At 35.8% G+C, this 15,640-nt stretch overlaps 1 protein-coding gene across 7 annotated transcripts in view; it reads right to left on the reverse strand.

The window, feature by feature from the left end:
* The window catches only part of ZFHX4 (zinc finger homeobox 4), a 187,847-nt gene that overhangs the window by 21,139 nt on the left and 151,068 nt on the right, over positions 1–15,640 (reverse strand). For 3 of the 7 annotated variants that reach the window (XM_019032824.4, XM_063709204.1, XM_055348181.2), the window contains exons 5-6: positions 12,721–12,792; positions 3,388–3,504 (exon numbers count right to left, since the gene is read on the reverse strand). In XM_019032824.4, the coding sequence (XP_018888369.4) occupies positions 3,388–3,504; positions 12,721–12,792 (189 nt within the window). The remainder of the gene's footprint in view (positions 1–3,387; positions 3,505–12,720; positions 12,793–15,640) is intronic. The other 4 variants (XM_055348184.2, XM_055348182.2, XM_063709205.1 and 1 more) reach the window with 3 other exon arrangements.

Genomic DNA, 15,640 nt, shown 5'->3' on the forward strand with positions numbered 1-15,640 from the left:
TTATGGCATCCCTGGTAAATTATAGAAAATTAACTCTGGGGTCTTTTTTCTAAGTTGTATTATCCTGGAAATGCCTATTAAATAAGGGTCAATTAATTTGAGGAAGCTTTTAAGTTTTATGATTGCTTATAGTTTATGCCTGCAACTTTATTTGAAGTAAACTCTGTTGATTACCCTAGATCAGAAAATTTTAAAATAGGATCGTAATTTATTTTGTGTTATTGAGGACAACACAATATCCTCAAAAAAAAAATGTCATTTTCATTCATTTTAACTAAAAAATGAAGTCTAATTACAAATAAGCACTGCCAAATAGATGAAAAAAATGATTATCTGTCAGTTATGGGATTATTTAACTTGCATGAGATTGCTAATATAAAAAATGACATAATTCATTTCAATGCAGATGCTGCCTTCTTAATAATTTTCAATCCCTAAAATACAGAAGGCTGTAAACGGTTTATACTCATAACAAGTAAGAAAAATCCAATAACGCACATATACTCAAAGCAAATCTTAAAAAAAAATAAAACAAAGTACTGAGTTATTATTAATGAGTCAATGTATTTAATAAAGTTTGAATACTATAAAACTTGGATATAACAGAAGATGTTATTCAACTCCAAATAATTATAAATTATAATTACCAGTACAGTATTCTTTCTAATGAGACTAGAATGAAAGGATAATTTTAATTGCAATAATGAAGGTTAATTTCCATCTTTCCTCATGTTTACTCCCTTATTAAAAAGTGGTCCCCTTAGCCAAGGCAGAGACATATTACATTTTCAATGCAAATGTATTAATCTGGATAAACTCTGTATTAATTCTTGTACTGCACAGAGCTATAATTTGGATTATAATTAATCTAAAGTGGCACTAGATTTAAATGACAATATAAATGAAACATTAGAAGGCTTTTCTATTATGAATGAATATTCAACAAATATAACTTGCATATTGCCATGTCTCATTTTGAAAGCTCTACTCCTGCAGATTAATGTCAGCAACATAGCACAACAGCTTACACAAACATAGCCTTCCTAACATATGTTAATTCCTTCTTGTCTAAAAAATTCTATGCTAAAGTTGGGTCAAACTACTTCCCATCTAACGTATGAAGATAGTGATGAATTTGTAAGCTTGCTAGTATTTTTTTTACATTTATGACACATATAAAGAAAAACAATAAATATAAGTGGTTATTTAATCATTAGAAATACATACAAGAGAAAATCCATGTAATAATATTTTAAACCTAAAAACATTCAATTCAGAAGGCAGAAAACTTTGTTAAATGTTCATGTTAGTTGTCAATCACAAGAGCTGTCTTGAAGGCTAGAAGGTTTTAAAGCTAAATATTTGCATTTCAGCAACTGCTTTTAGTTGGTCCTTGCTTAGAGCTTATTTTTTATCCCTATAGAAAAACCCAGGAAGGCATTTATATGGGGATACAATTTGTTTTAAACAACTACCAGTATACAATTGTCTATATCCTCTCAAATGCCCAAGTCTTGTCTGGATGGTACAATTAGGTGCCCAAGGAAGAATAGTAATTCATCAGCCCATTAGGGAGTGATTGAGTCCACCACTTTTGCGGAGCAGTAAGTGGCACTGGTAAAGACAGAGCCTTGGCATCTGTGCTATGTTCCAAGCCAGATTCTTTCCTCAATGGTAAAATTAGATCCATTTTTCTAGAGATTCCCAGAATCCATCCTTTACAAGGTACTAGATATTAGACATTTGAGACCTGGCATAATGTCATATACCTCGGGATTACATGGGCACTGAATTAACACAAATCAGATATCTCTGTTATACATTCTTCTGAAGAATGGGAAGGATATATTCCACAATCTGTTTTGGTACTACTATGTGAAAGATGCCACTGAATACAGACAGAACCTTGCCCTCTCTGAACCAGGCAAGCAGCTAATTTGATAAGGTCCATCATAGAAAGTGAACAAACCACCTTGCTATTTCCAATCTTTTCCGAATAAAGTTTAGATGGTACTGTCTTTCATATTAACTTATCACTAGGTACTTCTAATTCCTCCTCAGTAACTTCAGGAGCCAGCTTACTAATATACAGCTATGGCTTCTTTTTACATTGCTTGCGGCTTAATACCAACCTTAGATCTTCTTTGTTTAAGTCAAATTAGAATCACATGTTAGACAGTATATCCTAGGAGCAAATTTCAGTGACGCTTTTCTCACTGGCCTCCTGAAAGAAATTTAGTACTGAACAGTGTGGGGAGGGGAGCAGAGAGGCCCTTCAGATAATTTTTAAAGGGAATGAAAAACTTAGATATGCAAAGACTGAAGTACAAATGTGGGATGATTCAGGTTTAAATAAACTTGCATGTAAAAATGATATTTTTTGCACAACCCAATGTCTTCATAGTGAATACAAGCTCCTTTATATGCGGCTGTCACTGGAATTCAAGGAAAAGATAGATGACTACCTGAAACTAATAGGCTTGAACCCGTTTCAGCACTTCTTCTGCTTCAATGAGTCCAACATAATAAAACTAGGTATAGCGTGCAGCAAAAGTAGCCAATGTAATATTCATTGCAACCATAGATTTCCATCTCATACATACAAAGCATGGATGAAGTCATATATTTGCCAAATCAAACACAGAAAAAGCCTTAGGTATCCACACCAGATGCTGGACTAGGGTTTGTTTGTGCACAAGTAAATGTCATGACACGAAGGTTTGTTTTCAAAGACAGTAGCTTTCATTACTGGGATTTGTCTATTCTAGAAGATCAAAATTACCCAGCACCTAATCCCTTTTCAATGATATTTCCTCTTTCTTAGGCTGAATCATCTGTAAACTTTTTCACTGGATTTTGTTTGAAATACCTCAAATAGATGCCCTAAAAAAGGGCAAATTCCTGAGTGTAAGTTGTAAAAAAGCAAGGAAAACTGCATTTATTTTTAGGGTTACGTGGTTTGGCGGGCTAATACATGTGACTGAATGACAAAATTCAAGTGATATCTAATCCTATGCTTATGAAAAATTAATACGCCATCAGAGGAATCACAAGTATAGCTAAGATTAATGAAAGGCGCTTAAAAAATTACAAGCACACAAACTGATTTGATTAAAAAATAATCTCACTGGTCGTCCTGTAATATTCTTCAACTTATCCACATCTATTCTGTCAGATGGTTATGATTAAAAATAGGTCAATGGGAGGCTACTGATAGAAATCACATGCAAAATGCACATGCAATGAATAGTAGTGGGAATGTTCAGACAGTTTAAAATGAATAAAAGCTTTTAATAAGTTTTGTGGGGTGGGGGGATGGTGAAGGAAGAGTTGATGGCAGGGAATGGGTATAGGGAAATGCCGAGGTGAAAGATTCTTGCATCTTACCAGAGTCTTTATTAGAGTTTTTGCCTTCACTATTGTCTCTCTCACTTGTGTCTTTTTCATCGTCCTCGGCCACTGCTGTAGGCTTAATAGCTCCTTCTGCCTCCTCACTTTGTTCTTCTGTTAAGAAAGGCAGACCAATCAGTAGAACTGAAAACCGCCCAAAAATTCACACCGAAATAAACTAGGTGGCCACTTGAAAACTTTGTTATTTATGAATCATCTGCAGATATTCATACTCAAATGAGAACACAAATTTATGCAAAAGTCTATGCTGATCATGCTGACTGTACCAATGCAAATTTTGTATCTAAATGATCTTCTTTTGTATCCATTGAGAGGATGGGTCTATACTAAATTAAAATAAATTCTTTTTAGTACAGTTTAAGCTGAAACATATTTAAAAATTGGGTATAAGGCAATTCTGTGATTCGAATAGTAGAACCTTGTAATAACATAAACCTACTATTCCATGGACTGGGATAGATGTCAGGAAAAAGAAAACAGATTCTTAGAAAAAAATCTGAAATAATATAACAACGGTTATATAAGACAGGTGTTACTCCTGCTTTCAGACCCCAGACCCCAAAGGAATTCTTTGGCATTTTCTTAGAGTAAGATCTCAAAACTTCAGTTACATTGGGGATTTTTTTTTCTTCTGTAGGGGGAGCTATACTGGGCATAGGATATAACAAGGTATACTTCTATGACAACCACATCACCCCACACCTCATTCACGGGTTCACACCAGCTAGATTACATGGAAATCCTCATAGTAACTCAACCCTATTTAATTATTCTGTAAATCTTAGCTATGCCACTGCTGGTGGATTAATCTGTTTATGCAGTTAGCCTCTATGCTGGGGCTGTGTAGCACTAATCCGTGAAAGGCCCACTGTTCTCTTTCATCCTGCGATCATTTGTCTCTCACTGTGCTGATGTCACATTTTAATGAATTTTTAGCAATCTGAGTAATGCCAGATAACCAGGCTCGCAACTCCCCACAGCATGGCATGCTGTTTTCATTGCAGCACAAAAAATAAAAATCATATTCCCCTGTTCAGGTAGGAATTACATAAATTAGGAGAAGAAGGTAAAATGGGATTTGAAGCACCAGGCTGCTCAATTTCATAAAATCTTTAATGACCATATAAATTAACCCTGGAAAGGCAAAAGGTCACCGACACACATTTGCATACACTCTTCTATTTGCTTTTGATAAGCAGAGCTTTTATGCAGAGAACATGATACAATTAACCCTTCAATAACCATACAAAACGCTGCTATGGACATTTTAAGTGTCAAGCATTAACTGAAAATTACACACTGAATAAAATTTTCATTGCAAATGCTATAGTGATTGAAAGGGGAAATCGTGGCCCTCTCCACACCCCATGTTTTATTAATAACGTTCTGACAGCAGAATGAAATATCCACTGTCATATGTAGCAGCTGAGCACCAAAAAAAAAAAAAATCTATTTAGTGCCTCACTTGCCAGCCATGCTCTACAACTGTGTGAGCAGGATAACAACAGAAGGGGACAGTTCTGGGCTCAAGAGGAAACTCTAAAAAGCTAAAGGGAAAACAAGGACATTTAATACATTCAAAATAAGAATTTGTTTCAACTGTGAGTCCTCAAAGGCACCATACAAATCCATTTATTCCATTTTTGCCCTTTGCCTCTGCACAAAAGCAGAGGGATGGCCCTTGTTTAGGGGGTCAATCATCTGAGGGTTTGAGGGAAGCTTCCCTTTCAGGCAAATACACTCAGAAATTTAACTTCAAGAAGAGAAAGAAACAACACCTCTTCTGGCGCTAGCCTGCTTTCACCCGTCAGTGATAATTACTGATCAAACACAGGCTCCCTCCTCCCAGCACCAGGCCACGCTGGTAGGTAAAGTGGCTGGTGGCCGAGCTGGATTTGGGAGGCTGGAGGGCTGAGATCAACTGGATTGGGCTGTGTCCCTCCCAAGTCCACACACGTGACATGATCTCTAGTTCGTGACCTATGACAGCTGTGGCAATTACTTTTCAACTCATCCTGGGGAAGGGATGCAGGAATTCTTGGAGTAGATTTACTGGGCCTTTCCCCCAGGGCTGGAAAATAAAGTGTCAGAGTGCTACTGAGTGTGCTTATCTTGGGGGGACATAAAATTGTAAGGGCTATCGCAACTCACATTAATAAAACATTGTGTGTCAGGAGAAGAAAAAGAAAATTATGAAGGCACTAAAAGAAAAGCTACAGTATATAATCTGGGTCTCATCAGACAGATTTTGCAGGGTCCTCTTCTTCATTTTCTGGTATGTGTTTTAAGTGTGAGAGAAATTCCCAGACATGTTCTTCTATACATCACTGTGGTGTCTGACCTCAGCCTGACCCTGGCAACAGTTTGAGAAATCTGAATGTGAACAAAGACTCTGTGTCAGCAGCAGGGAAAGATTGTGGGATAGACGCTCCCCATCAACTTAATCGCAAACAGCAGTTCTGAGGCCATAACTTTGCCCGGCTCCTCCAAGCCACAACTCATAACCTTTAGAGGTGGATTTGCCTGCAATGCCTCTGCTTCTGTGACTTTTTTCCCCTCTCTCTTTTCAGGTTCTTCCTTTGAAGTAGGCAGGCAATTAGCTCTAATGCTCAAGCAATTCAGATCTGTTTTGTGGTTTAGAAGGGGAAAGCTGTTTATTACAGGTAGGCTCTTTGGAGCCATAAGAATTTGCAAATTTTTAATCATGCAAAAAATAATCAAAAGGTAACTTATACACACCATAAAGTTTCATATAAGTCAGAATAAAAGGGCACTTTTATTCTCAAAGAGGGTTTTAGAAATAAATTTGACATTCATTGTATAAATAGACTTTAGAGTCAAGAGTATGAATGTGGAGAAACCACTTTCTCTGGAAACCCTGTAGGTTAGAACTCGGGTTAAGGGAAGGAGTGGCTACATTCTAACTTTCAAGCACCACGTATCCTCAGTTGTAAAATATTATGAAATGTAAGGGAAATATATATATAACACTAAATGTATTAAATAGATACTGTAGAACTGAGGAAAATATACTACATAAAATTCTAAAATAAAGATGCCAAAGCGGTTTTCATTTTCATCAATAAGCCTCTTCACTAATATATTACATGCAATAATAGTGAAAGTATTAAATCATTTCATGATACTGTTGTATTCAGCATAAGTATACATGTATACAGCATATGTATATGCCACATGCATTTTATTCTTTTGCCTCATGAAATACAGAAAATACAATATTTCTATATTAATCTTTATGATATGTTTATACTTAAGCTTACCATGTATATCAAGGTCCATTTGAACATCCCAATTTTCAGACAAATGATAATACATATTCATTTTTACATGTTTCAAAATAATAGAAAGAAGGCAAAATACTGTAGTCTTATAGAAATATGTTACAACAAACTTCCCCCAGCATTTTTGACATGTCTAAAATGATCTTATAAGTTACTCTACATATACACATTGGCTATATTTAAAATAAATGTTTTTGAATGACTAGCTTGGAGTATTTTCATTTGAACAATAAGAAACAATTGGAAAACTGATATTAGTTTATCCTACAACATTATACAATTTCTAAGCAAATGTACATCAGTGGTATCCCTTTGATCTAAGTACCACCCAATTGTACTTATTTTCCATTGTCCTTCTCCCTCTCTCTCTCTCTCTCTCTTTCAGACAGAATCCCACTCTGTTGCTCAGGCTGGAATGCAGTGGCACTCTCGGCTCACTGCAACTTCTGTCTCCTGGGTTCAAGCAATCCTCCCACCTCAGCCTCCCAAGTGGCTGGGACCACAGGCATGCACCACCATATCCAGCTAATTTTGATATTTTTAGTAGAGACGAGGTCTCCTCATGTTGGCCAGGCTGGTTTCAAACTCCTGGCCTCAAGTGATCCGCCAACTCAGCCTTTCAAAGTGCTGGGATTATAGGCATGAGCCACCGTGCCTGGCCCTTATTTCCCATTGTCTTAACATACAATTGGGTTTGGGATCCCTCTCCTCTAAGTCTGCTATGAGAGCATTTCATACTTTTTCAACCCATGAAGTGATCATATAAAGAGGAAACACAGTAACTTAGACATCTTTAGTTTTATATTAACATATTGAGTATCTCTGTACAAGACACCTGGCTTGTAAGCATTCTTTCCTAGACTCCTCCATGATCTCCTTGACCAATCATGCCCCATTCAAATCTATCCTCCAAATGATCTACTTAAATCTGACTTCCCCACTTAAAATCTTCCAGTGACTCCTATCACTTACAAAGAAATAACTCAACCTTCTGTACATAGCGAGATTATGTCCAAGATACCTGGTCCTTGTCTGTCACTCCAGTTTCATCTTTGTTCACTTCCTACATAACACTTAGTGCTTGGGAACAGTCTTCTTACACTTTAGAGTGTCACATTCACCCAAGAGACCTGTTACTGGACCCCATCTTGAAAGGTTCTAATGTAGTAGGTCTAGAGCTGAACCTGAGAATTTGCCTCTCTGTTGAGTTTCCAGGTAATGCTGATGTTCCTGGTCCAGCTCACAGTTTGTAACCACCGTTCAAGAAACCCAACTGTTTGTAGTGCTTTCTCCCTTCCTATATGTACCATTACATTTCCTTATCTTATTTAGAACAACTTTTCTTCACTGTGTAAATTCCACTTTTCCTTCAAATCATCTTGGGAAATATCAGTTTCAACATCTATAAAAATGGAGTTAATAATAATTATCTCATAGGTTTGTTATGGAATAACATACACAAATTGTTGAGCACAAGCTTAGTAAAAATAAATATTAAAAATCATAGCTGTATTATTACTAGTACTATTGAGTACTATTGTTTTCTTCTCTAAAAAGTCTTCTCTGAACCCTGAACTAGGATTAGTGTTTCTGGATAAATGCTTTTTTCCCCCCACCTGTATATTGATGTTAAATCATTCACCACAATTTAATTTGTGGAAATTATCTGTATATTGCCTACTTGCTGTAATAGGTAAACATTTTTTGAAAATAGTGAATATCTTATCCATCTTTGTGCCAGAAGCAGCTGGAACAGTGCCTGGAATACAGTAGGTAGGCAATACATGTTAGTTGGAACAGTGAATTGGGTTTAGAAAGCAAAATTTGGGAAAGAAAAGGAAGAGTCCACGTGCTACCCCAGCCCCTATTTCCCTTTAATAAAATGTAAAAGGGGTGTTTGATTTTGTCTTGGTAGTCTGGCTTTGGTTTTTTTTTTTCTTTTTGCATTTCCCTCTTTACCAAATCATATTTATTATTCAACCCTCTCCAGTCTGGTTTCTGTTCATATTAATTCCTCCTCTCAAAGTCACCAGTGACTCCCATGCTAAGTTCAGTGGTTACTTCTCTGCATCTTACTTCACTTCCTTTGCTCAACCGATGTTACTCTTCCCTTCTTCTGGAAAATCGTGCCTCTTTGGATTTTATTGCACCAGGTAATTGTGATTTTCATCCTGCCTCTCTGAGAATTTCCTCTTATTCTCCTCTGCTGGGGCCTCCTCTATTAAACAACAACTAAATACTTGAGTGTCTCCAGTATTAGTACTAAGCTCTTTCTCTATCTACATTACCTCCCTAGACGATCTCATCCAGAGTCATGGCTTTATATTTTGTAACTCTACTGGATGTCCAAAAAGTCTATCTAGTTTAGTATGCCAAAATCAGAGCTCTTGATGCTCTTCAACACATCTTACTCCATTTCTCCAAATTTACCATTGCCATTAACAATACCACCACCCAGCACAAGCAAGAGTCATCCCTTAGTCTTCTCTTTCCCACTCATATGCATCCTATCCATCAGTAAATCGTACTATTTCTACTTCCAAGATACTTAATGTATACTGAATCCATCTACTTTACATTTTCCCTGCCAGTACCTTTAATCTCTTACCTATATTCCTGCAATGGTCTTATAACTAGATAAGACTTATTCTTGTGTTCCTATAATTTATTCTGCACAACTAAATAAAATCAATCCATTCTCCTGCTTGAACCCTGTCATAGCTTACTATTTCACTTAGAATAACATAACAACTCCTTACTAGGCTGAAACAATTAAGCCCTTGCCTACTTTTCTGGCTGCATGTTATGCTACACTTCTCCTCACTCCCTAATCTTTCTCCATGTTAGCTTTCTTTCTCTTCCTGGAATGGGACCAATTTTTTCCAAACTCTGATGTACATTTTCCCAGACTCTGCATAATTGGCTCCTTTTCATTAACCAGGACTCGGCTCACTTGTCATTTCCTCAGAGAACTTCTCTGACTACCACCCTAAAGTAGCTGATGAGCTGTCACACAAGTAAGGTCCTCAGATTTTAGCAGAATCACTACCACCTGACCGGCCTGCTGGATTCCAACTCCAGTGTCTCTGATTCAGTAGGTCTGGGTTGGGGCTCAGTAATTTGCATTCTTACAAGTTCCTTGGTTGCACTGATGCTGTTTGAAAGGGGACCACACTTCGAGAACCTCTGCTCTAACATATCACCTCTTTAACACTTCCTTTATCACATTTATTGCAATCTGAAAATACTTTTTTGTTTATTTGTTTAGAGATATTATCTAAAGTGAGGGACTTCATCTGTCTTATTCACAATGTATGCTCCCCAGTCTCTGGCATATAGAAGATACTCACTAATATTTTAAATAAAACTGATGATTTATAATTTGACTATTTGTGCAACTAAGTCTACGGTGTGATGCCATCAATTGAGATGGAGAAAAGAGGAGAACAAGTAGTTTTGCAGAAAAGGAAGTTCAATTTGGAATTTGTTGTATTTAGCCTCACTACAGAACATCTAGATGAAAACATCCAGAAGGTATGGGAATATCTAAGTCCAAAGATTCTCAGACAGATTGAAGCAATAATGTAGATTTTGATGTCTTTGCTTACAAAGCAATAAAGAAACATATTGACAGGAAGTAATCTGTTTTTAGCTTGAAATGTTTGCCATAACTCTTGATTTTTGCCATATCACTGCTGGGTCATTAATAAAATCTTTTCATTGGTTTGAGGTGGGGGAGGGAGAGTAGGTTTATTCTATTTCATATTAAATATGTTCTCTAGATTTTTAGGAGAAAATAAGATTTTAAAAAGTATTGATGAGACATGCATAGGTAAAGGTAAACTTAACTTTGAAGCTGGAGTTTTTTATGACGAATGTCCTGACTTTATATGGAAGGGATGTTTTCACTTGCAAAATTGTTTTTATTTTAAGTATTCCAATATACCATTGTGAATGCAAAGGACCTTTGGTAATCATTTATTGTTCTATATAGCAGGTTATTATTCCAACTGGATAAATCTGGAAACTGAGGTCATATTTATATAGCAGAAATATATAGCAGAAATAAATGAGCTGTGTTGTAGTAGTAGGAGTGAATTTCCTTTTAAATTATCTGAATATAATGCAGCTAAGAAGGTGTAACTGCCATTTTTTAACAAATATATGTATGAATATATATATATATACATATATACATACATATATATACACCAAAGCAAAAGGATTAGAGGATATGTTGACATAACTATACAAAATCCAATGAATTCAATAATTACCAAAAATAACTCCATCAACTAGGCTCTTTGACTTGTGAAAAATAATATCCAGCTTATTAATATATACTTTGTATAAAACCTATAATTTAGGTGAAGTTTCATAGTGCATAAATATCGATGTGAAAAATTATTAGCAGAAGTTTTAACTTATTCTTTAAGAAGCTACAAACATCCACAAAAAAGAAAAAAAAAAAGAGTCCAGACACAAACTTTATATCCTTCAGAAACATTCACTCAAAATGGATTACAGACCTAACTGCAAAACACAAAACTATAAAACTCCTAGAAGATAACATAAGGGAAAATCTGGATGACTTTGGGTTTGGCAACAACTTTTTAGATACCACACTAAAGGCATAATCTATGAAAGAAAGAATTGATAAGTTGGATTTCATTAAAATTAAAATTTTTGCTCTTTGAAAGATACTGTTGGAAAATAATGAGACAAGCCACAGACAGGAAGGAAAGATTTGGAAAATACATATCTGATAAAGACTGTCATCTGAAATATACAAAGAACTCTTACAACTCTTACAAGCAAATAAACAATTCAATTAAAAAATTGGCCAAAGACCTTAACAGACACCACACCAAAGAAGACACACAGATGGCAAATAGGCATATGAAAGATTACATGTATGAAAAAATCCACATCACATGTCATCAGGGAAATGCAAATAAAAACGAGATACAACTACACACCTATGAAAATGGCCACAATCCAGAACACTGACAACATCAAATGCTGGTGATGATGTGGGGCAACAGGAACTCTCATTCATCGCTGGTGGGAATGCAAAATGGTACAACCACTTTGGAAGACAGTTTGGTGGTTTTTACAAAACTAAACATGCTCTTATCATACAATCTAGTAATTGTACTCCTTGGCATTTATCAAAGGGAGTTGAAAATTTATGTCCAAACAAAAGCCTGGACACCGATGCTCATAGTAGTTTTATTCGTAATTGCCAAAACTTGGAATCAACCAAGATGTTCTCAGTAGGTGAATAAATAAGCTGTGACATATGAAGACAATGATATATATGTATTATTCAGCACTAAAAGGAAATAAACTATCAAGCCATGTAAAGACATAGAGAAAACTTAAATACATATTACTAAGTGAATGAAACCAATCTAAAAAAAACTACATACTGTTTGATTCCAACTATATGACATTCTGGAAAAAGTCAAACTATAGAGACCATAAAGGATCACTGGTTTACAGGGGTCAAGGAGGTGGAAACAATGAATAGACTGGCACAGAAGATTTATAGAGAAGTGAAACTGTTCTATATGATATTATAACGATGGTTCCATGTCACTATGCTTTTGTCCACACCCATAAAATGTACAACACCAAGAGTAATCCCTAATGAAAACTACAGTCTTCAAGTGATAATGTTGTGTCAATACAGATTCATCATTGCACAAGTGTACCACTCTGGTGGGGAGGGCAGTGATAATGAAGGAGGCTATACATGTGTCAGGGGAGAGGGTATTGGGGAAATTTGCTGTGAACCTAAAACTGCTCTAAAATGTAAAGTCAATTTACATATACTTCCAATTATTGAATTTATTTCATTTTGCTTTTTACTTATTTGAATAAGGCATATGATCAGATCTAATTAGAGAAGTTCCAGAGAATGTTTATTACATCAATTATGAGAGTGACAAAAGCAACTCATTTAGGACAAGGAAATATTTTGAGAAGGAGTAGGAACCATTACCTGAGGTTGATCTCAACTGCTGCTCTGTAAGATCATCATCACAAGTCCTGGCTCCCAATGAGGCAGCTTCTGCTGAAGACATCAGAGTGAAAGGTAATCAGCATGCCATATCCAGCTCTCACATCATGGCTAATATCACAAGAACCCAAAATTTGGCAGTCAGGAGAGATAAGTATCAGGTGAAGCTCAGGTGAGTCTCCAGCACACATTATATCCTAGTGAGCAGCAGCTGGCAAAATGAGCCCAGGGAGTGATAGGATTAGATTTAATTCTTAATTATTAGCAGCACAGAACAAACACACTGATAGACAAAATATGGGAGCAGGAAAGGCTCATCATGATTTTTGTCATTGGACTATTTGGCCAAACCTACATTTTATAGGATTATGTGTTATAGTGACAATAGCACATTACATAAATTATGAGCATACTTTTACTTCTCTGATAAGGTACCAAAAAGAAAAGAAAAAAAATCATTACTGTATATGATAGCTGATGTGCCAAAGCAAACATCAGGCACTGGAGGGGGCACCTGAAGAATAAGTCCAAGTCATCAGCAAATCCACATCTTTATTCTCATCTTTCATTTGAGCTTTAGAGCAAAAGTGCCAACAATGTCTTGGTTTACAAAACTCAACACCAAACACAAGTCATTATTGTCAACTAACTGTGTGATTCCTTTTTGCACCCTATTATAGGGGAACCTATGGAATAAACAAAACAACTAGACCTCAGAAATTTCCTTTGACATCTCATTCCTTCTCCACAGCAAGTCACCACCTGCTGTTGATTCCATTTTACCAAGTCCCTTATCATGGGTGCTCTCTATTCCCTCTGTCTTCTTCTCGTTCCTGCCCATTTCAGCAGCCTCTGTAATAGTCTCCACGCCTCAAATTCCCTGTCTTTCCAATCTAATCGCTCATAAAATCTCAGGAGTCATCTTTTTAGAAAATAGAATCTTGAGTACAAATCATTTCGCCATCACTTCTAGGTATGGGTGAATTACTTAGCCTCGCTAAACCTCAAGCCCCTCATGCATAAAATGAAGATAGAATTATGTAAATAGTAACAGTAATAGAAAATAATACAACTAAAGGTGTAACATGATATAGTCTTTAAAGTCTGAAAAGACCAGATTGTTATCAAGAAGTTAAAAAAAATGGTCACATAGTTCTTAACTGCCAAAGGAAATCATGTTTATTTACTATTTCTAGCAATAGCATCTCTGGTTGATTCTGAAGGCTTTAATTAAACAAACAATTAACCTGGAAAATAGAAGTGCATACCAAGGCACTATTATTGCATTTACTAATTGTCTTTCCTGCTGCGTATAAAACCTTTGGCCTTTAGTAGTAATCTATTTAAAAACAATACAATCATAATAAACACTCAGTGCCCCCCCACCAAAAAACCATTATGTTAAATTCATCATGAAAGAAAAAATTTATTCTCAGTCTTTACTTATAAATCCACAAGTAGCTTCCAAATAAATCACAGCCTTAATTGACATCCTACATGTCACTCAAGAAGTCCACCTTCTTTCTCTTGACAACTTCTTATAAAGTTATGCCTTGATTAACGTGGTTCCTTTGACTTTGAATACCTTTTTGTTCTTCCTCTGTGAGCCTCCGCCTCCTATTCTTCCCTCAGAACCAAAAGCACGTGAAACCTCCTCTGTGCACCCATGATGATTAGCTTACATGTATGTTTCAGCACTTACCATGATGTGTTAATTTTTACATGGTCCAAGTAATGTTTCCCCAATAAATTTTGAGTTGTTCAAATGCAGCTTTTCATTTCACAGATTCTCAAGTAAGGACAGAGTAAGACATCAAAGTCACTTAAGACACTTTGATACAAAATACTAACCTACATCCTATATCCTAAAACAGATGAATCTGAAGATGAGAATTTTCTTGTAGCTTCCCAGAGCTTCAGGACTCTAAATTCAGAGCTCTGTCAACTATACCACAGATAACACAAATGCAGATAATACTCCCTGCTCTCTCTCTATATATGTGTGTGCATGTAAAAACCATTTCTCTTTTTTCTAGCGAAGAATCAACATAATTTTTCAGAAAATCTCTACCACTACCCCCACATACACATTTCAACATATCATATAGATTTGTTCAAAATGAATGTCAGTATTACCTAGGTGACTTTGACCAAATAACTGCTGTTCCTTAAAGATTAATGAAAATAAAAATAAATTGATGAATTATTGAGTTCATATCTCTGCCAGGTACTGTGATAAGCTATTTGTATAGAAACCATCGTGTAATCCTCACAATAACATAATGAGGCAATTATTAATCCTTCTTTTACAAATCAAGAAGCTAGAGCTTAAAGAGGTTAAAGTAATTTGCCTCAGGTCACAAAGTTAGAAACCAATGGCCTGGAATGAAACCCTTGTCTGTCTGGTATAAAAGTCTGTCAAATTATCAATGTATCTAGTTGTAATACCACAATATTTGGGAGCCTGTAAAGGTTTTCCTAGTCTTAGCAAAGGCCGGAAACCAAGTTGCGGGGAAGACAACTTTTCTCTAGACCTGTGAAAATTCTGCTGTTTCATAACATATGTATGTTCCTTGAATATAAAATATAACCAAATAATAATTTGGTGCCATATTAAAGTTACTTCATTTGATACTGATTTAATGAAATGTACAAAATGTCAAAATCAGCAACTGTTGTTTAATCTTACAAATTAGGTCATGTGGCACTTAGAGACTGCTCCAGTGAGAGCTACTTGTACAAATAATTTCATAAAAGAATGTTTAGATCCTCAATAATGTTTCTCTCTTCATACAAATAATATAAACATTTTAATAAAGGAGCTTTTGACTTACAAAATGAAATGATTAATCTATATTCTTCTGCCTGTGTAAAATGAAAATGTTTAAAACCTAGTAATGAT

Source organism: Gorilla gorilla, chromosome 7 (assembly GCF_029281585.2).
Source record: "Gorilla gorilla gorilla isolate KB3781 chromosome 7, NHGRI_mGorGor1-v2.1_pri, whole genome shotgun sequence".
NCBI lineage: Eukaryota > Metazoa > Chordata > Mammalia > Primates > Hominidae > Gorilla > Gorilla gorilla.